We start from the raw sequence: 21,734 nt of genomic DNA, 5'->3' as shown, positions 1-21,734 counted from the left end.
GTTTGTCATGGATTGAATTATGTCCCCCAAAAATGTGTGTATCAACTTGGTTAGGACATGATTCCCAGAATTGTGTGGTTGTCCTCCATTTTGTGATTGTAATTTTATGTTGATAGGATTAGGGTGGGATTGTAACACCACCCTTACTCAGGTCACCTCCCTGATCCAAGGTAAAGGGAGTTTTCCCTGGGGTGTGGCCTGCACCACCTTTTATCTCTCAAGAGATAAAAGGAAAGGGAAGCAAGCAGAGTGTTGGGGACCTCATACCACCAAGAAAGCAGCACCAACAGAGTGCATCCTTCGGACACAGGGTCCCTGCACCTGAGAAACTCCTCAACCAGGGGAAGATTGAGGACAAGGACCTTCCTCCAGAGCTGACAGAGACAGAAAGCCTTCCCCTAGAGCCGACGCCCTGAATTTGGACTTGTAACCTACTAGACTGTGAGAAAATTAATTTCTTTTTGTTAAAGCCATCCACTTGTGGGATTTCTGTTAGGGCAGCACTAGATGACTAAGACAAGGTTCCTCCCTGCCTGAATGTACCACTGGACTAGCATCTTCCAGGTACTTCCAACTTCACAGACTGTTCCCAGAAGGGGAGAAACTTTGAGTCCTACTCCTGGCCAGGCTCGCCACACTCCATACCCTTCCTGCTTTGGGAGAAATTACACGCCCCTCCCCTCCTCAAAGGCACTTCTGTGGCAAGAGCACACAATGGCCTGGCTGCTTGCTTGAAAAGGGAGAGAAGAAAATGGAGAAAACACAAACTAACATCTCAACAAATCACCTTCCCACACATGTATTATTTGTGTAATTTACATACATTATTTTAAACTCAACGCAGCCAGAATAGGACGTGTGATAGAAAACATCATTTCTGCTCAACAAGCATTATTAGCCACCAAAGACACGCCAAGATGCATCTTCCTCTCTGCAGCCTGTGCTTCTGGGGAGCTCTCTCTCATTGAGACCTGTCCCCAGGTTCCGGGCCCCAGACAGTGAGATGGAAGACGGCAGGATGCCCCGCTTATCCCCAAGAAGCGCCGCCTTGCAGAGGCCTGCCCACATGGCAGCAATAATCACAGGAGTTGAGACCAGCCAGAATGACATTTCCAGGTAGGGCCAGTTTGGTGACCAGAGTGTGTGTGAGAACTCCCGCCAAAAAAACTATGGATTACAGACCTGCATGTGTACTATTCACTGGGGCCCACAGCCTACTGCCCCCTGGCCCAAGCCTGCAGCTCCCCGCCTACTGCAGACACTGGGGGTGGGGCACCCTGTCTTTGGTCACAAGTACTGGCTGTGTAAAGGACATATTGGTACCTAGTGATCAGAAGTATTGAAGGAGGGAGTAGGCAGCCAGGAAATGGATGATTCTGGAACAAATGCTTAGTGAGGCAGGAGTCCGTTCCTCGGAGCTCCAGAGCCTCTGCCAATGGGAGCAGAGTGGCCAACGGGGGCTGCCTGCAGGGCCCCCAGTCAGGGGCTGAGCGATGCAGAGCAGATGTTGTAGGTAAGTCAAGCTACGGACACTGTCAAGGACACAGCACCCTCAGGCCCTGAGGAGAGGGAGGGGTCAAGGGACCACCACAGGGAAACCCACAGCCCCTTGGTTCAGGGCCCTTGGACCATAAACAGGGGCTGCACCAGACAAGGGCTCCATCAGAGCACCTGCCTACTATTAGGCAAAGAACTATCCACATCGTTGGCACTTTTGACATCATGTTCAAAGTCTTCGTTGATGTAGACATTGTTGGTCATGTGGGTCACGGAAGGATACGTCAAGCAGGGATTTTCCCTGGCTGTGGCCTCCTTGGCCGTAGCAGCGACCTCCGCCTGCCTCTGCTCCAGCACCAAAGCGCGGTTGACATCAGGCCCTGGGGTGTGGCAGAGAAAGGGGACGTCAGAGAGGCAGCTGGAGCTGTCTGCCTTCCCTCCACCCGCGCAGCAGGGTGCTACACGCAGGCGGTGCAGCCCCAAGCCCCCTCTGCCACCATGCACCTCACTCCCAGCTCTTGCCCACCCTGCCTGGGAAACTACAACTGTGGTGGGCACCTGAGCTAGGCCTCTGGCCTGTCTGCCCTCCAGAGCACCATAGCCCTGCTGCTGGCAATGTTCTTTCAGAGAAGCACCTGAGCCTTGTGAGCATCCCCGCGAGTCTGTCTGTTTCTAGGAACACCCTGGGCAGCGCCCTGAGAAGACGCTCCTAGCTTTGAGACCTTGGGCCTTACTCTGGACAACAGACTCAGGGAGACACGGGGGCGCCTGTGTTCCTGCTCACCTTAAGGTGCCAGGCAGATGTGCCCCAGGTTCAGGGAGGGACTGGCCTGTGGGACGGTGGGACTGCAGGCTCTGGGCTGATCCCAGGAGCAGCTGCCACTCTGTTCCACAAGTCCTCATGCGCTCCCTAGGCCTGGTTGCTCCCAGGCTGCACCTCCTCACCCCTCTCTGGTTTCCCACCCACCACACTCAACACACACCCACTTCTCTTCCAAAGAGGGTCAGGAGCTTCCTACAAGACAGAGCATGGGGCACGGTTAGGACCACTGGGGCCAGACTGCCCGTGTGGGCTCTAATCCCTGCTCCATATCCACCAGCTCTGTGACCTGGACACGTGTCTCAGTCTTGTATACAATGGAGATGATAGCAATACCTACCTCAAGCAGCATTAAGAGAATTTAATATATATTCACATAAATATGTATGTGCAGAAACATACCCTTAGGTAAATGTTTTCTACTAACTTTTTCACTGCTGATTATTATGCCCTGATATGGGTGAGTAAAATCAGACTCTTTTTCTCAGCTTGCCCTTATTCCCAGCTGTCAACACCCTCATTCTGGAGGGCTCCCTCCAAAAACTCTGCAGGGAGAGATTTTTGAACACTGAATCTCAAGGATGAGGTTGCAGAGAAAGGGGCATGGGCATGCCTGCTGGTCAGGGTCTAAATTGGTAAAACCTTCTGTTGGGCAATCTGGTGTTAGCAAGGAATGCTTCATGGACTTCATCTAAGGGAATCTTGGAGGACGAGGCCAAGGTTCAGCCACAAGGACCTTCACAGCCACAATAATAGTGGAAATCAGCATAATTTCATACCCAACAACTGGAAGTGGGTCAAATAAATAGTGGCTAATTGATACAATAGGATGCCATTTTCAGACTGCAAGTTGCCATTCATTACTGTGTCATTTTTAAAATCAGTGATAAACTAAAAAGAAAACCCATTGCAGTTGAGTCGATTCTCATAGCGACCCTATTGGACAGAGTAGAACTGCCCCATAGGGTTTCCAAGGAGCAGCTGGTGGATTCAAATGGCCGACCTTTTGGTTTGCAGCTAAACTCTTAAACACTGCGCCACCAGGGCTCCAGTAATAGGCTAGAATAGAATATCAGAGTGCATCGTGTGTAGTAGGGTATTGTTTTGTGAACCCTTGTTTAATTATATGTGTGTGCCTATGCACAATGCTTCTCAATGTAAAACATATTTCTTCCTGAAGATCATGGTTAAAAGTTTAAAAGCACAGCAATGGAATACCATATAGCCACTTAACAGTGCTTCAGACACACATCTGTTGGCAAAGATGCTCTCGATATACTACGTGAAAAAAGAGCAGCCTTCAGAACAGGAAGTAGTGTATGATCACAGTCTTGTTTAAAAAAAAAAAACACACACAGGTATGCCCAAAAACCATGCTGGCAACAGCTGTCCTTGGAGGAGTGGTGTCTGAACGTCTGTGTTTTAACTCTGACTTGTGAGTGTGGCTGCACTTTTGAGAGCAAGCATGCATTGTTTTTGTGACCATCATCACTGTCACGGCAGGAAGCCTGTAGGCTCTGGCTAGCAAGGGCAAAAACAGGCGGGCAGGCGGGCACTCACCCAGGTAACTGAGGACCACAGGCAGGAAGACTAAGCCGTGTAGCAGGCCCAGGACGGTGATAAGCAGGTTGAGGTGGAAGAAGAAGATCTGGATGAGCTGGGCCTTGGCAAGGCCCAGGACCAGGATGCTGGGCAGGTTGGTCATGGCCACCCCAGCGAAGACCTGGGCATCACGAGCAGATGTCAGGCTGGGCCCAGGGTGCCCCACCATGGGCTACGTAGGGGCGGCCGCACGCACTCACCGCACTGCCCATGGTGATGGTGGCCTCCTTGGCCCTCTCCAGTCGGGTGGGCTTGATGCTGATGGCAAAGGAGCGGGTGATGTGGGACACGAACTCCACTGAGATGCCCACCGCCTGCAGGCAGAGGAGACTTCAGCTGTGAAAGGCAGGAGTTGGAGGTGGGGAAGAGCAAGCAGAAAGGCAGAGGTCTTCCGCTGGACCAAAAGGAACTCGGAGGCTAGTGTCCCCAACTGCCCCTCGAGGGGCCACCTCTGCCCTCAGGACCCAGTCACTGAACTGTCAGCCTGTGTTTGGGGAGTTACCGAGACCAGGTTGATGAGGGACACAGTGTTGTAGCTGATGCCCCAAAGCGCCATGAAGCCAACAGTGTCCACAAGGATCATGACGATGGAGAAGAGGTTGATGAGGCCAGAGCGGAGGTCCATGCCCAACAGGAGGCAGCAGACAGCAAAGGTGGGCACAAGGCAGAGGCCCAGCATGAAGAGCCCCTCGGGAACAACCGTCAGATACTGCTCATAAAACACATTGCTGATCCTGCAGTTGACAAGACACTTTCACAAACACCCATCATTTGATCCTCACAGCACCCCTGTAAGGCAGACAGGGTGCTCCCACTTTAAAGTGAGGAGACAGAGGCTCAGAGAGCTCCCAGAGTAAGGAATCGACAGGCCCAAAACATAGCCTGAACCTTCTAACCTGTCCTCCTCCCACACAGCTTCCCTGCAACCCCACACCCCAAAACTCCAGTCCCCAGCAGGCAGCCCCTGTCCTCCCTGAGGCCCAGCTGCTTAGGGCCTCACGTGTAGGGGAAGACCTCGAAGGCTGGGTCTGTCCCCGGGACCTTCCGCAGGCTGGCAGTGATGTTGGCTGCTAGGGCTCGAGACGCCCGCAGGGCTTCCGTGTAATCCTGTGAGTTCCTCAGGGGCGTGTGGTAGGCCATGAATCGGGAGGCTGGGCCGGCACAGAAGAGGACCGGGAGATGGGAGAAGAAGCACAAAAGTCAGGTCCTGCTTTAGGACACCTTTGGCTTCTGCCAGGAGCTATCTTGCTTCAGAACACCTGGGATCGCATCCCTAGCTGCAGGTGGGCATCCCGGGCAGCAAGCGACCCCTCTTGAGATTCTTAATAACCAGGGCCCTGCGTTTCATTTTGCCCTGGGCCCGAAGATTCTGCAGCTGGTATGCCTGCAGGGCAAGGCCGGAGTCAGGCCCTACTACCGATCCTAATGCTCCTCTGTACAGCTTCAAAACATACACCAAAACCCAGTGCCCTCGAGTCGATTCTGACTCATAATGACCCTATAGGACAGAGTAGAACTGCCCCATAGGATTTCCAAGGAGCACCTGATGGATTTGAACTGCCGACCTTTTGGTTAGCAGCTGTGCTCTTGACCACTACGCCACCAGGGTTTCCCAAAACATACACTGGATTGTAAACATTCGTTCAACACAATTACTTCTCAAGTGTACATACTCCTACAGAAAAGGACGAGAGAAGAGCACAGAAAAATGAAAACAGCTGTACTGCAGCACTGGGGGGTTGTGGCCTGGGGCTCCTCTCAGGGCCAGTAAAGAGGACACTGAATTATTCATGATGAGCTTGCATATCAGGGAGAGAAACTGTACAGCGGAGAAAATCAAAAGAAAGAAATGTGCTTGGCCTTATACAGTCTTACAGTAGGAAAATAGCATGGCAGAGCTCTGGCCCAGCACAGCAGAACCAGCTCCAGAGGCCCTGAGTCAGCGTGGAGCCTGGGAATCTGCATTTCTAATAGTTCCCAGGTGATACTCATGCAGCAGGTCCAGGGATCACACTTTGGGGACCACTGCTCTAGACCAATCTTGGTGTGCACCTGAGAGAACCATGGTCAGAGGTAGGGGGAGACTCATCCAGGCCACGGTGGGGTTGGGGCAGCCTCAGGGCATCTGTGCTCCCCTCTGCTCCCTCCACACCCTCACTCCTCTGAGCCCCAGTGAGTGTGCTCCCTCCTGTCCCCAACAACAACTCATGCTGGCAGCATGAAGAGGTGGGCTGCACAGAGTGGGGCACTCTGATGGAACGGATGGGGACAGGGGCAGGGACCCCCTCTCTGTAAGATGGGAACCTGGATGGTTTAGCCAGGAGGGTGGGTAGAGCGTTTCTCAGTTCCTGGTTTTCCTAGTATAAAAGTAATACATGCTTGTGAATAATCCAAACAGGGGTTATTTCGGGACAGGGGAAGTGCCCCGCCGGCCCCCAGGTCCGTTTGCCAGCACTAGCCAATGTGCACAGCCCTGTGGGAGGCTCCTAGCACACAACACCCATGCTGCTCTGCAGCCTCCCAGTTAATGGGCAGCGCATCCTGAGCATTCCAGCCTCAGCCAAGTACCTATCCACGTGTGCTCAACAGCTGTGCCAGGCTTCGCTACACAGGCATCAGGAGCTGCTCGGCCAACCAGCCACCACTGATATTCAGGGGGAATTTGTGCACGTCGAGGGAAGGGTGTCCAGCATGGGTGCGGGAGGCTCTGAAATCAAGGCCAGCTGTTGAAAGCATTCCATGAACTTCAGGCTGACCTGGACTGGGGCAGGGGAAGGAAGCAGGGGGTAGGCTGGAAGCCTGAAGCCTTGAGAGGTGGGGCAGTGAGAAGCCCCATGAGAAGGAGAAAGAAGAGGCTGCGTGCAGAGGGCCTTTGGGGCACCCGACTAGGCTGAGCTTACCCAAAATCTGACCGTCTAGGCTCATGTTCACAGAGGTACCGTAAGCTGCCAGGCCCCTGTGAGGAGAATGCCAGAGCAAAGGCTGAGCCGAGACAGGGCCTCCTCCAGTCTGCTTCGCCCTTCCCCAGACCCCCACACCTGTCCTCCCAAGCAGCGCCAGCCCGGCCTACCCTTTGGGACAGTTGATGTTGGGCGGGTCGTTCAGGAACAACGGGAGGTACTTGTGGAACTGCTCCACTGAGGGCCGGACAGGGCCCAGAGTAAAGGCTATGCAGCTTTTAGAGCAACTCAAGGAACCTGGGGTAGAGAGGCAGGCTGGGTCCCAGGGCAGGCCCTGGCTTGGGGCTCCACTGCACTTAGTCCCTGTCTCCCTCCTCTGAGGGCCTGCCCTTATCACTCACACCACCAGAGAACAACGTAAGGCCATGTGCCACTTCTGGAGAGATTTGTCACCACTAACTGGGAAGGAAGGAGCCCTGGTGGTGCAACAGTTAAGCACTTGGCTGCTAACTGAAAAGTTGGCAGTTGGAACCCACCCAGCAACTCTGCAGAAGAAAGACCCTATGGGGCAGTTCTACTCTGCCACACAGGGTCACTACGAGTCAGAATTGACTCAAGGGCACCCACCAACAATGATCGGGGGAACAGCTCCCTCTCCAGGCATAAAACCTGTGGGCACCCACGGGCGGGTGAGGAAAGCAATCTTGGGGCAGACCACATGGGGGCGCTCCTCCACCCACAAGTGGAGGTGGTCCAGCCACCAGGGTCTGGACCGAACTCTGTTCTCCACGCGCCACCCAACCACAGCCGCCCACTGTCAGGGTGCCTGGTGTGCACGTGTGCGCATCCATGGCTCTGCACACAGACCCCGCACAAGTACTCCCTCGGGCTTCTGCCCCACCCCGTCACAGGAGCAGTGAAGGGTGGCAAGGGACAGCCGGACCCTGCCGGAGGGGACAAGAGGGGGCAGAGAGCTTGGCCAACTCCTCCTTTCAACCGCTGCTCCTTGCACCTCAATCTACTGAAGCTGAGGTGGACAAGGAGGCACCCTAGGCCCTGTGCTCACTGCTAGTTGAGGGACAGAATTCATCCTTATTGGAGCCAAAGGCGTAGAGGCGGCAGCAAGAGGATGGGGTCAGCCAGTCGATGAAGTCATCCACCCAGGAGGAGGCTGGCATGGCCAAGTAAGACCTGAGGGGCAGGGGAGAGGAGGGGTGGGGAGAGGAGGGGCAGGGGAGAGGAGGGGCGGGGAGAGGAGGGGCGGGGAAAGGAGGTCAGGCAGATCCGGCCAGGAGGGGCAGGTGTCATCTCAGTGCTTGACCTCCCACTCGGGCTTCCCAGCAAGCAGGTGGACAGCTAGGCAAGGGCAGGGAGGCCTCTCAGTAGACTTGTTACTCATGAGGAAGGACAGGGAGAGTGACTTGGGGAAGGACAGGAAGGGCCAGGCTGGGAGGGGCCGGGGCAGAGGATCACTTACAGCTCAGGGAACTCGGTGGCGTACTGGATCTTCTGGGTTAAAGAGTAGCTGTCACAGCCTGCGCTGGAGCAGATGCCGTTCATGCCAGCCGTGCTGGAGAAGTTATAGCCCGCGGTGGTGACAAAGTAGATGGGGGCCCCCACCTCAAAGTAGCGGTTCAGAGAGAGGAAGTAGTCGAGCAGGTATGAGTCCTGGGAGGTCCAGGACAGTCAGTGAGCCTCAGTGGACCAGACCTACCCCGAAGGGCTCTCCCCTACTCACATGCTCAAAGAAGTGCACACACACAGGTACACACACACAGGTATGTACACAGAGGTACATGCAGTATACACAGTACACACATCGAGATACGTACAGAGGTATACACACCAAAGGTACGCACAGAGGTAGATGCACACAGGTACACCCATAGAGGCACAGAGATACACATACACATACAGAGAGAAGTACATCCACAGAGGTACACACACAGAGACACATATATACACACACAGGTATATGCCGAGATACCCACACACAGACATACACACACACAGGTACACTCACAGGTACAAGCACAAAGCAGCACATCCCAGCCTATGTGACCACACACATGCACCATCCCAGCCGTCCTGTGATAACAGTGTGGGCGGTCACCCTCTCCAGCCCACCTGTGTCCCTGTGCATATCCACACACAGACACCTCTGTGCTCACTCAGGCGATCCACAGGGACTGGCACCACCACTGGCCTCTCCCTGTTCCTCTCAACATAACACCCCCTCCAGGCCAGCTGGCCCTTTGTCTCTTGTCCCCACCAGCTCTTAGGAGCCCTCTGAAGGCACTGATGCTCGGCAGGCTGCCCTGCCCTCCTCAACCATGTGACCTGGCTGGCTTCTCTCCTCATCGCTCCCTGGATGACTCAAGGGTTCTACAGTCTCTTGTGTCCGATCTCTTGAAGCTTGGACCAGCTCCACTAAAACATCCCCATAGCTGTGCGAGGCTCACTGTAGCCAGGCCCAGGCCCGGCTCTCCTCCAGATGTCTGTCAGGCTCCCAGGCCCCAGCATCCCTCTCTCCCAACTCAGCAGCCCCAGCTCTGCTGGTCGGCCTCTTCACTCCCTTCCGTGGCCACCGGCCAAAACTTTGGTGCACACCCAGACACGCAACGGGTTCTGCCTTAACTACACAGCGCGCCTGTCCACCCTGCCACTTGCTGAGCTGGCACTCTTCCCTGACCATTGCTCCCAGGGGCCCCCAACACCTGTCAGGACAGAAAACCAATGCCCAGGCCTTGCAATCAGGCCTCCCATGCGGGTAGGGAACATGTCTCTGCCCTCCAAGTCTCCCTAGCTTTCAGACAGACCATCCTCACTGCCCTCTGCTCCTACCCCACCCACCCTTGCAGGTTTCCCCAGACCTTGCAGCCTCCCAAGAGCCCTCCCAGCCCCTGGGCCCAGAGTGCTGGTTGTCAGCCAGGGTCACATGGCCCAGACGTATACCAGATGGGCTGTGAATTAATAAGACCACTTTGTATTCGTTGTGCGGCTGGCAGCTTGGACGCACAGGGGCTCTGTGGAGCCAGAGACCTGCGTGTAGAAAGTGCTTGGAGTTGTTTTGTCTGCCCATTCTCAGGATGCCTGGGCCACCTCCTGTCCTCTAGCCTTGTGCTGGTCTTTAGCACCAGCACTTTTCCCACCTAACATGGCCTCTCTCCCCATCCTCCTGGGAGCACCTCCAAGCCCCAGCCACGGAGCACCACCAATGGGAGTGTCTCACCTTGGGCAGGGTCAGTTCCTGGTCAAGGCCCACGGTGATGTAGAACATGTAATAGAGCCCCACTCCGAACAGGGCAAGGAACAGCACCACCTGGGGAGGGAGAGGGTGAGAGCCCTGCTCCCCTTCCTCCTCAGCCCTCTGGGTGGTCTGGCTGGAAGCATTGGACTGGCCTGCATCCCAGCCCACCTACATTAGCTCCACCCTGGGTAGTCCCCCACCTCTCTGAGCCCTGATTTCTCACCTAGAAGGCCAGGTTCTAGGCTGAGCAAACCCTCCCTGGTGGCCAGGGCCCAACTTACCACAACCGCACGCGTGACTTTGTGCAGCAGGACTGGCACGTAGACATGGCGGAAGAAGCGGAGCAGGAGCCCCTCCCCATGGCTGGGCTGGGGCGGCTGCTGGGCCCTGCGGCAGCAGCAGACATCCAGGCGGGAAGCCTGGAGGAGGCAACCCCTCAGGGTGGTGTGGGGCATCTGCCCGCTGTCCACTGTTCTCCTTTGTTTTTGTTCTCTCTTGCTAAAATATCTCCGAATTTTACACTGTGCAGGACCAATAGCTCCCTGTCACCTTTTCGCTCAGATTTTGTTTAGCTAACCTCATACACTTTTGGAGGTTCTATCACATACCCAAAAATGACCAAAATGAAATCACTGTTCTATGGGAAATTGGCAGTACAAGGCCTAAACATCACCCACCCAGCCACGCTGGCGGAAGTGAGGCTATCCCAACTCCCAGACAGGCTTTCTGGCAGCAGGACCCTGAGCCCGGGGCCCACCCACCTCCTGTCTCTTGCTGTCAAGGGAAAGCAGGGCCACAAAGGCCAACATCTGCAGCAGGAAGTCGAGCACCACCGCAAAGCCACAGGTCAGGGCGAAGGTGCGCACGGCTGGCATGGGGGTCAGCATCCCTGTGCGAGGGGCAGAGGCCTGTCAGGACACCCAGTCACAGGCAGACAGGAGGTCTGCACAGACAAGCACAGAGGCAAGGGTCTGGGCCACCTAGGCCCCCGAGTTAGCCGCAGATCCAGCCTCTGGGTAGGGGTGCCAAGTCTCACCTAAGAAGAAGCAGATGGCCTCAGAGATACTGCACAGCAGCATGCTGGGGCCCACGTGGCCTAGGGTGCGGCCAATGTGCTGCTCCCGCTGCTCCCCAGGCTTCCTTGGCAGCCTCTGTGTGTGGACAGCAGGGACAGGGTCCACGGCCCAGCCAAGGGCATGGTCCCTCCCAGGCCAGTAAACCAAAAAAAAAAAAAAAACCCACTGCTGTCCAGCCGATTCTGACTCCCAGTGACCCTGTAGGACAGAGTAGAACTGCACATAGGGTTTCCGAGGAGCAGCTGGTAGAGTCAAACTGCCGACCTTTTGGTTAGCAGCCAAATACTTAACCACCAAGCCACCAGGGCTCCTCCCAGGCCAATAGGGAGCTGATAGTTGTCTGTGCGGAAATGCCAGGAATGGCCACTGCCCAGAGACTCCACGAGGCGCAAGAAGGCTGCCCTGGGCCTTCCTAGTAGGCACTCAGCACTGCTGCCCTCCTACCGACTATATGGCTGACCCCAAATGTCCCAGGCACGGTGCCACAGGGTGTCACGGCATAACTGCTCCAGCACGTGGGTGGAACCTGACTGTTCATCAGGAGGACACCAAGCACACCCGATCTGTCCTTATTCTCGAATACCATGTAACAGTGTAAATACAGGAGGCACCTCCAACATACTGATGTGGAAAGCTTTACAAGACATTGTGTGGGGCCAGCAGAAGGCAAGTTCATGCGGGTGATACGGGCTGCATGAATCCACTCACGTTAGACACAAAACATTCTGCTTTCTATTAAAAACTCATTGCCATCAAGTCAACTCCAACTTATGGCAACCTCATGTGTGTCCGAGTAGAATTGTGCTCCACTGGATTTTCGGTGGCTGATTTTTCAGAAGTAGATCACCAGGTCTTTCTTCCAAGGCTCCTCTGGGTGAACTTGAACCACCAACCTTTCAGTTAGCAGCTGAGCATGTTAGCCATTTGTGCCGCCCAAGGACTCCCTGCTTTCTGTATGCTCTATAAATATGTGTGTCAATGCAAAGGAAGAGTCTGGAAGAATGCCCAGCAAACTGACTTAGGCTTATGTCTGGCAGCCAGACACTGCACAGCTCCTCCCTTTCTTACCTGGTACTCAAGAACGAAGATGAAGATGTTGTCAGCACCCACAGCAAGCACCAAGAAAGGCACGACTTGGAGGATGATCAGAGAGGAGGGGACTCCCAGGTAGGAGAAGAAGCCTATGGCAGCCATGACTGCTCCCAGCACCGCTGCTACCCCGCCCAGGCCCAGTGTGCCCTTGGAGTCCACCTGCAATGGAATCGGGGCTCAGCCTCCACGGCTGCCAGGGCACTTGCCCAGATCAGGGCACCCCACCCTCCTGGGCTAGAGGAAGAGCTGGCAGCAGGCAGCCTGTGTGTGTGTCCGGCCGTGCAGTGCTCAGGACCTGGGCTCTTTTCATCACTCAACCCTTCCCAAAAAGGCCGGCAGCGCCACAACCACAGCCTGAGCAAGAGGCACAGGGTGGCCTCATCCCCTCTAGACTCCACGGTAAGAAACTCTACACACTGTTTTTCACAAACAAGCAGGGATGTGTCATGTAGCAGAATGAAAACATCACTCGACCATTCAAAACAAAACACTGCAAAGAAAGAGTGAGGAGCCACTTTGGCTTTGGGTAGGCGTGTCCATTTTGCTCTGTTTCGAGAGGCTCTGGTTATGAAAGTTCAGAACTCAAGGAGGGCTTCCGAAGGCCTGCGGCCACCTGTCCTCCCACTACGTCCCCCCTACCCAGTCCCTGCTCACCAGCCTTCGGCCTCTGCTGGAGTAGCTGCCCAGGGCCAGGGCGATGTACGGGAAGATGACAATGTAGCTGGTGGCGAAGATGGGCAAGTCCTCCCATGTGGTGCGGTTGATCTCGTCCTCCAGGGAGCGCTAAGGACACACAACCAGCAAGCACGTTGGCTCATGGCCTAAGGGGACAGGAGGGGACTCTGAAGGAACCAGAGGGCCAAGGGGAGGGGGGAGAGGGAGGAATCATCCTCGTCATCATCATCACAGCATCAGTGAAGGTTATGGAGCACTGACTGCTGTTCAAGCGCTTGTGCTTGGGGACTGGCTGGAAGCCCTAGAGCTGCCCTCTAAGGACGGGACTGTCCTAATCAACCCCGCTCAGGGACTAGAACGCAAGGAGGTGAGGTCACTTGCCCGGGGTCACCAGGGAGGTTGCAAGGCCAGGACTGGGCACAGGATCCCACTCAAGGCTGTGTAGGCGGCATCCCCAAGCCGCAGGGCCTGCGCTCACCTCCACCATGAAGGTGACCTGGAAGGTGCCTGCCATTCGCCGCTGGAAGGCTCGAACCTCCTCCAGGAAGCCCAACTCCCACAGCTTGACCTGGGCCAGCCGGGGGTCCCCAGGCAGGTAGTTGTTGAGGGAGAAGGTCATGATCAGGGCCTCTGCCTCGGAATAGTCCTTCCCTGGGAATGACATATTCAGGAGGGAGCTAAGACCAGCTCAGCCCTCCATCCCCTCTCCCATTCCTCACCTTCCTCTTCCTAGGCTAGTCTTCCTACCCACCCTACTTCCCTCTCAGCCAAAGGCAAGACCTGTGGGCCCAGGCCCAGAGCAGGAGCATCTTGATGACATGCCACCAGATAATGAATTCGGAAAAATGGGGCAGGACAGGCCGCCTGAACTCCCCCACAAGCCAGGCCCCTTCGAGGCTGCTGGAACCCTGTCACATTCCCACGCACTGCCCCAGGATTCCTGCCCCTCTCAGGCTTCCTCCGCCTCCGCCATCTTACCTTTGTATCCCCCCACCGCGAGGAAAGGGAAGACGGGAGCCCCGTAGTCGGCCATGCAGCTCAGGCCCAGGGCTGTGCCATCTTTGAAGGTTAGGGGGGCGCTGTGAGGAGACAGGAGAGGGGACTGTGCTCTGCCTGCTCTAGGCCCCCTGCGGTAGGCGCCCCTCTCCATGCTAGCCACACTACTGAGGAGAAGAAGCAGGAAGGCCCGGGCTTGGTAATGGTTTCAGACTCAGAGCCAGTTTTACAAACACAGTCTCCTGAAGAACCCCAGTAAGTACAGTGGTGTTATGGATTGAATTGTGTCCCTCCAAAATATGTGTTGGAATTTTAACATATATGTGCCTGCACCTGTGCCCGTGGATGTCATCCCATTTAGGAATAGGGTTTCCTTTGTTACGTGAATGAAGTTGTATCATTGTGGGGGTGTGTCTTAAACCACATCACTTTTGAGATATAAAAAGAGCAGATTGGGCACAAAGACAAGCAAGCACAGATGGGGAAAGATACACGCCACATGGAGATCTCCAAGAACTGAGGAACCTTTGGGTTACAGAAGCTGGGCAAATATTTTCCCCCAGAGCAAACAAAGAGCGCCTCCTCCTAGAGCCCTGAATTTGGACTTCTAGCCTCCTAAACTGTGAGAAAATTAATTTCTGTTCCTTCAAGCCACCTACTCAGGGTATTTCTGCTACAGCAGCACTAAGAAACTGGGACAAATGAGGTGGAGCTAAGTTTTCATGTGCTCTCTCTGTGTAGGTGGGTGCTCTCCCAGCACTGACTGTCCTGTCCTTCATCCTCACACCAGCCCTACAAACCAGGCACCGGTGTTGTTCTCATTTCCAGATGAAGCAAGCCAACTGGCCAACACGCATAAGGTTACATGGGAGCTGGGGGCCAGGATTTGAACTGGAAGTCCAACATGCTGCATGCCTGGCCTTCTCCCCCACCCCAGGACCTGGAGTCACTCCAGGCCCAGAGCCCAGGAGCCACACGGTGTCAGCACCATCACCACCATTACCAGTGGGTGACCTTGGACAATGACTCTGGGCCCTACATGTGCACCTTCTGTAAAGAAAATGGGTGCAAAGAGGCAGTGGGTATGTACGTGAAAAGCTCTACACACCGTTGTTTGCCGGCCAGGAGCAGGCTGTGCACCTACTTGCTCCAGGACCTTGAGCAGCTTATCAAAACGCTCTGAGCCTCAGTTATCCTGTCTGTTAATGAGGAAAACAGGCCAGAGTTAAGAGAATCCAAAATCAAAATAAAGATAACATAGCAGGGAGGTAGTAAACCTCGGAGCAGGTGTGAGTCTGGGACCCCTGGTGCCCCCTGGTGGCCCCTGGAGCCATGGTACAGCCTCCTCTCCACCCTGCCCTTTGCTGGGGTCTGCTCCTGCTCCTGGTAGCACAGACACCCAGACACTGTTCAAACTTTAGGCTGAGCTGAGGGATGGAGAGCAGAGGATAGAAAGCACTGGGTCTCTCCTCCAATCCAGTGTGGTCTGAGGCCCCTTAGGAGTTCTGAGACCCTTTCAAGGGTCTGCAAGGTCAAAATTACTTTTGTAATAACACTAAGATGCTATTTGCCTTTCTTACCTTCGTTTTCTCTCTCTTTGTACAGAGTACAAAAAGTTTGCTGATACAGTTTCAGATTTCATATTCCAACTAGCATTTAAGAAAAAGCCACTTGTCAAGTTGTGGTGTAGCATCAAAGAAGAATATCCATATTATCTGGAAAGGCTGCGACCGCTCCTCCCTTTTCCAGCTACATATGCGTGTGAAGCCAGATATTCTTAGTATGCTTCAACCAACGTGGTACAGCAGGCCGAATGCAGAATCAGTTATGAAAATCCAGCTGTCTTGTCTTAAGCCAGACATTCAAGAGATTTGTAAAAAAGTAAAACACTTCTCACTATTTTGTTTTGCTTTGGAAAATACTATATTTTTCATAAAAACATGCTATGCGTGCCCCATGTAATTGGGTTTATTGTTATTTTTAAAATAATTGATAACTATATTTTAAATTTCTCAGTTTTAATTTCTAATGTGGTAAATGTTGAGAGATATAACACACATTAACAGAATCTCTTTGGGGTCCTCAATAATTTTTAAGAGTGTAAAGAGGCCTTGAGACCAAAAGCATTTAAAGACCACTGCTCTACTTCAAGGAGCCCTAGTGGCACAGTGATTAAAGTGATCGACCGCTAACCAAAAGGTTGGCAGTTCAAAACCCCCAGCAGAAGAAAGGTGTGGCAGCCTGCATCTGTAAAGATTTACAGCCTCAGAGATCCTATGGGGTTGCCATAAGTCAGAATCAACTTGATCGTAGTGGGTTTGGTTTGGCTCTACTTCAACGCCAAACAGCCCAAGGGCCACTGCCCTGCCCCCTCAGAGCACACTGCACTTTGCTTCAACTCTGTGCCACAGCAGAGGGACTAAGTCAGGGACCTAACTCCGAACAAGGTGAAGGTGTGTGGGCCAGGTCCCCCGATGGACACCCAGCTAGGTGAGAGAGAGGGCTGGGAGCCACAGCCCCAGGCCCTGGCTCAAGGTCTCTTTCTATTCACACCACAGCACCACGTGGGCTCTTGAAGGCCTATCGGCCTATAGCCAATGGCCTAGCCCCAAAACAAACAAGCAAACTGGAACCTGAGCGAGGCCAGTCAGAATCCTCTGTAAAGATTTAAGCCAAGAGAGGAGGGACCCCCCCCCCCCAACAGGAAGGAAGTGGAGCAGAAGGAAAATGGCCCTTGGAGTGAGCTGTAGCAAGGGAGGCTCGATGAAGACAAGGAGGGAGGGCTGGAGAAGGCACCAGGGAGGACGAGGTGCATTGCAGTCCCCTGCAGAGACACCCTGAGCCCTCTAGCTGGGCTGTGTCCTTCCCCAGATGCCCCGGGAGGCCCCTCTGGCAGCCCGCCTGGGAGCCCCTTGGTGGTCCCTGGGCTTTCCCATGCAGGGTGGTCCCTAGGCTTTCCCATCCAGGGACTGACTTGACGCAGTAGAGGAAGTGGTCCCTCCAGTCAACCTGGGAGGTCTGACCCATGAAAGTCTGGTTGGCAGTGAGCAGCAGGTGAGATCGGTTGTTCTGGAAGTACTGCAGCAGGCTGTTGACGCAGCAGTCTGAGAGGGTGGCATTGTGTGGGTTGAGTGGGGCGTAGCAGATGTCGCCAAGCGAGACGTTACGCTGCTCCTTGGGTGACCACACCTGCAGCTGCCGCAGCCTCTCCTGCAGCTCCAGTAGCTCCAGCAGCAGGTCAGGCGACAAGACCCCGCTGAAGTTCTTGGGCCCCAGGAGCAGAGAGTCATAGAGGTAGCTGGCCTGGCCAGGTGCAGTCAGGATCGCCTGGTTGGTGCGAAAGAAAGGGCCAAAATGCTGGTCATGGAACTCCTTCTCCCATCGAGCTTGGCTGTTAGGGGCTGACCACAGCTCTACGGGGTCTGTGGTGAGTTCCACAAAGGCCAGGCCCCCCGCCAAACCCAGCACCACTGCAATGGACACTCCCAGGATGGTCAGTGGCCATGAGGCCACCCATGTACCCCAGGCCTGGAAGAAGCTGCTCAGGAGCTTATGGGTGGCGAAGCTGAGCCTGTCAAAGAAGCTTGTGTGCACACCAGGGTCCACTGCCTTGTCCTTGTCCTTGTCCTTGTCCCTGCAATGGGCCAGGCGGGGTTGCACAAGGAAGGCAACAAGGACAACTAAGGCAGAGCAGAGGATGATCACCAGGGCAAGGGCCCCCGCCATCTGGCCGAAACGGAAGGTGGCGTCCAGGGCCTGGGGATGCGCAATGTCAGGGCAGGATGTTGCGCAGTCCTGGCACGAGCAGGCCGGGCTGCCAATCCCCTGGGACTCGTTGCAGCTCACGATCTCTGAGTTCAGAAGCTGTATCCCATTCCCAGGGGCCTGGCTGGGATCCAAGAGATGGAAGGTGATCTCCAGCGGAGCCAGGCCATTGCTGGTGTCTCCCTGGAAGTTGAGCCAGCGCTGGGCATTGCACAGAGCAGAGCCATACACACCACACATGGTGCCCACGGCCAGCGAGGCGGCTGCAGGAATGCGCACAAGGCTGCAGGAGTCATAGGCATGCTCGGCAAAGCTGCGCTGGTAGAAGGCCTGGTAAGCCAGCACTGCTGCAGGCTGCCCAGTGGCCAGCTGGAAGACACGAGTCACGTTGATAAAGAGGCTCTGGTTAGGGCTGCAGGTGTTTTGACAGTGCAGACTGACGAAGTTGTCAGAGCAGGCTGGGCAACGTGTGAGGAGAGCCTTGGTGATGGCCAGGCTTAACTCCAGGGACTCCAGCTGCTTGGAGGAGCAGCAGGCATAGGTGGTGTTGAGGCCATTGTAGAGGCGGGGGCAGATACGCCGCAGGAGGATCAGGTGCTGGCCCGCGACGTGGCGGGCAGGCGTGTTGGACAGGCAGGGGACGTTAGACAGCTCTGCCAAACTCCCCGGCAGCTCAGGGTTCTTCCCACACTCTTCGTAGAGGGCGCAGTAGCCAGCCTGGTGGATGGGCGTGTATGGCTGTGCCTGGGCCTGCAGAACAGAGGATGTCACTGAACCTGCAGGGCTTCCCCGGGTGGGCACAGGGTGTCCCAGGAAGGACACAGAGGGAATGAGCTGATCAGCTGGGCTGAGGACACTGGACAGCTTGCCAGCAGTGTGACTGGGGCAGGAAGGAAGGCCACCTAGAGTGGTGGGCGCTGCCCAGACTACTCGTCCTGAGGGTGAGGAGGGGACCTCAGTAGGTGTGCAGTTTAGAAGGGTCCTTCCCCCCGCCCCCCCAATGAAGCAAGTGGGGAGGACAGAGTCTGCCCAGAAGTTCCTCTTGAGGCAAGGGTCCTGGGGAGCAGTGGGGATGCCTGGGCAGGACGGGGGCTGAGGCCGGCTCCAAGGGGCTGGTGTGGACACCTGGGGACTTTCCAGCACAAGAAGCTCTGTGGGCATTGATAAGCCTGAGGCTGCAGGCCCAAGCTGCACAGCTGTGCCCAGAGGCCCTGCTGTTCCTTGTCAGAGATGCCAATCGCAGGGCTGTTTCTGCCCCACCTGCTCAGAGCCTGAGCTGCCACCCGCCCTCCACTGCAGAGGGCGAAAGACACTTTAGAAGCCCCAGGCCTTTTCCCCACTCCTGGGATGCTCAGGCCTTGCTCAGTGATGCTCCCCCTCGCATGCACCTCCAAGACTGCATTCCTCTCTCCGCACCTCTAGGACTGAACCCACTCCCCAAGCCTCCTCCCACACCTCCAGGACTTGATGACTCTCACAGAGAAAGGAATGGACCACTCTGAGCCCAAACCACAAGCTGCCTCCCCATTGCAGCCACCTGCACTCCCTGACCTCTGTGGTCCAGTTCAACCCCAATACCCGGAGAGGCAAGAGGGGGCAGCCAGGACTCTTCCCCTACCCTTTTCTCTGGGGGGGCTGGGCTCCACCACTACTTACAGACCAGCCCGGCCCCCCAGTTGATCCTCAGGGCCTGCTGGTTCCTCCAGACCTTGACAGCTTCTCACTGTGTGCCAAGCGGTCCCAGGCCCCCGGAGCTGCACAGCCCCCTGTCCACATACCCAACTGGGCCCCCATGTGGGTGGTGGGCAGTGGACACAGGCACCGAGGGCTCACCAAGTGCAGCAGCAAGACATACAGCAGCCAGCACCTCAGGCCAGCCTCAGCCATCCTGGCTCTGGGAGGGGGCAGTGGGGCCAGAGGCCAGGCCAGATGCAGGGTGAGCAGCAGACCAGCTCCTGGGCAGCAGGTTAAGGTGGCCTCCTTCCCTGGTAACAGCTCCGGCCTAACCAGGGTAGAACCAATGGACATGCCTCCTGGCTCCCAGCTGGTTAATGATCCACCATGCTCCCTGCCCTCTACTATGGGGCCTACTCCATGGCCCCCTTCTATGGACCTCTTAGTGGAGGTAATGAAGTCTCCCATTGGCTGTCCCTCCACTATTGGGCCTGCTCCATGGCCCTCTTAGTGGAGGTGGTGCCCAATTCCCACTGCGATGAAGCCTGTGGCCTGAGCCATCGGAGCCGAGGCCATCGTGAGCCCCCTGGTGCACACACACTCAGCCATTCCGGCACCTGTGGCAGGGGGCGCCACCCAGCAAGACAAGGAGGGGTAGAGGCCTGGTTCTGGCCTCAGGGACTCCAGCCCCAGGGTCTCAACACCACCCTGGAAGCCCCCACTTCCCTCCCCAGGGGTCTTAGACCCCAACTCCTCACCCGCCCTCCCTGAGACCAGACACACCCCTAGCACAGTCATCCGTAGCAACCGTTGTTATTAATACAACAGCTGTGATAACAGAGGGGACAGTTGGGGTGCAGTGGCACATCAACAGCAATTCCTCCTCCAGGGGTAAAGGGGAAAGAGCAGCTCACTGCACTGCTCTCTGCTCCTTCCCCCTTCCTCCACTCGCCCCTTGCTGGGCCTGCCATCATGGCCAGGAGCAGAGAGCAGGCCAAAACCAGACTAGCCATGCCCTGCTGGACCCAGGTGCACTACACATGCCTTCTGCTCCCTTCCAATAGGCATCTTGCATGGCCTTGCTCCAGCTCTCCCTATCACCAGGATAGGCCATGACCTTGGCTCCCAGCACGCTGAGCTGATAACAGCAGCTGTGAATGTCAAGGCCATATCCCTATGGCCACCTGTCCCTCCTCACTTGTTGACTAGCTCCCTGGTCTCGTGTCCCATGTACCCTGTCCTGACTCAGAGAGGAAGCCACCCCCTGTGCATGCAAAGAGAGACAGAGGCCAGCAGAGGGAGACCAGGATGCTGAGGCAGAGGTGAGGAAGGGCAGAACTGGAGCTGACCTTACACCCATGAGTCAGCCAGGGGTGGAGATGAAAAGAGTCCGTGGTCAAAGGCCCTGACAGGGTGAGCTGATGCTGCCAGGACAGCACTGCCTCCTGTGCCTTCGCTGGCCACCAGGGAGTCTCCATCACCCACTTAGGGGGCATTCTCTGTCCTTCTGACCAGGAGTCTTAGTCTGGGCTCCCCTAGACAGATTCAAGTGCAGATAGTTCACTTGGAAGTTGATCCCAGATGGCACCAGCAGGGCAGTAGGGAATGAGCCAGGGAAGGGCAGGAAGCCAATCTAGGGTGTCTTACAGAGCAGGCTCCTACTACATGATCCAGCAATCCCACTTCTAGGTATACACCCTGTCATGAATTGAATTGTGTCCCCCCAAAATATGTGTCAACTTGGCTAGGCTATGACTTTCAGTATTGGGTGAATGTCCACCATTTTGTGATCTGATGTGATTTTCCTGTGTGTTGTAAATCCTACCTCTATGATGTTAAGGTGGGATTTGTGGCAATTATGTTAATGAGGCAGGACTCAATCTACAAGATTAGGTTGTGTCTTAAACTAATCTCTTTTAAGATATAAAACAGAAGTGAGCAGAGAAACAGACGGGCCTTATACCACCAAGAAAGAAGCTCTGGGATCATAGTGCACCCTTTGGACCTGGGGTCCCTGTGCTGAGAAACTCCTAAACAAGGGAAAGATTGATGACAAGGACCTTCCTCCAGAGCCGACAGAGACGGAAAGGCTGCTCCTGACGCTGATGCCCTGAATTCAGACTTCCAGCCTACTGGACTGTGAGAGAATAAACTTCTGTTTGACAAGCCATCCACTTGTGGTCGTTCTGTTATAGCAGCACTAGATAACCAAGACACACCCAAAGGATTTGAAAGCAGAAACACATACAGAAACATGTACTCCAATATTCAGTGCAGCACTATTCACAAGAGCCAAAAGGTGGAAACAACCTAAATGCCCATGAATGGATGAATGGATAAACAAAATGTGGTATATACACATTACGGTGTTGGCAAAGAATACTGAA

The 21,734-nt window shown here is 55.2% G+C and overlaps 1 protein-coding gene across 1 annotated transcript; it reads right to left on the bottom strand.

Annotated features, from left to right (window-relative positions):
- Positions 1-226: 226 nt before the first annotated feature.
- On the bottom strand, positions 227-20,073 carry NPC1L1 (NPC1 like intracellular cholesterol transporter 1). Its single transcript, XM_049893736.1, has 19 exons — positions 19,507-20,073; positions 16,883-18,423; positions 13,891-13,991; positions 13,391-13,563; positions 12,892-13,020; positions 12,214-12,396; positions 11,106-11,220; positions 10,831-10,958; positions 10,351-10,488; positions 10,052-10,141; positions 8,297-8,487; positions 7,886-8,010; positions 6,990-7,116; positions 6,820-6,875; positions 4,920-5,070; positions 4,422-4,653; positions 4,120-4,233; positions 3,878-4,040; positions 227-1,877 (listed from the first exon to the last, which is right to left on the bottom strand). Exons 1-19 carry the CDS (start codon positions 19,813-19,815, stop codon positions 1,663-1,665), a joined length of 4,281 nt encoding a protein of 1,426 aa, XP_049749693.1. The 5' UTR covers positions 19,816-20,073; the 3' UTR covers positions 227-1,662.
- Positions 20,074-21,734: the final 1,661 nt, after the last annotated feature.

The sequence above is a fragment of the Elephas maximus genome, chromosome 8 (assembly GCF_024166365.1).
Source record: "Elephas maximus indicus isolate mEleMax1 chromosome 8, mEleMax1 primary haplotype, whole genome shotgun sequence".
Taxonomy (NCBI): Eukaryota; Metazoa; Chordata; class Mammalia; order Proboscidea; family Elephantidae; genus Elephas; species Elephas maximus.
The sequence above is the reverse complement of the archived record's forward strand: the minus strand, read 5'-3'. Positions and strand labels throughout refer to the sequence as shown.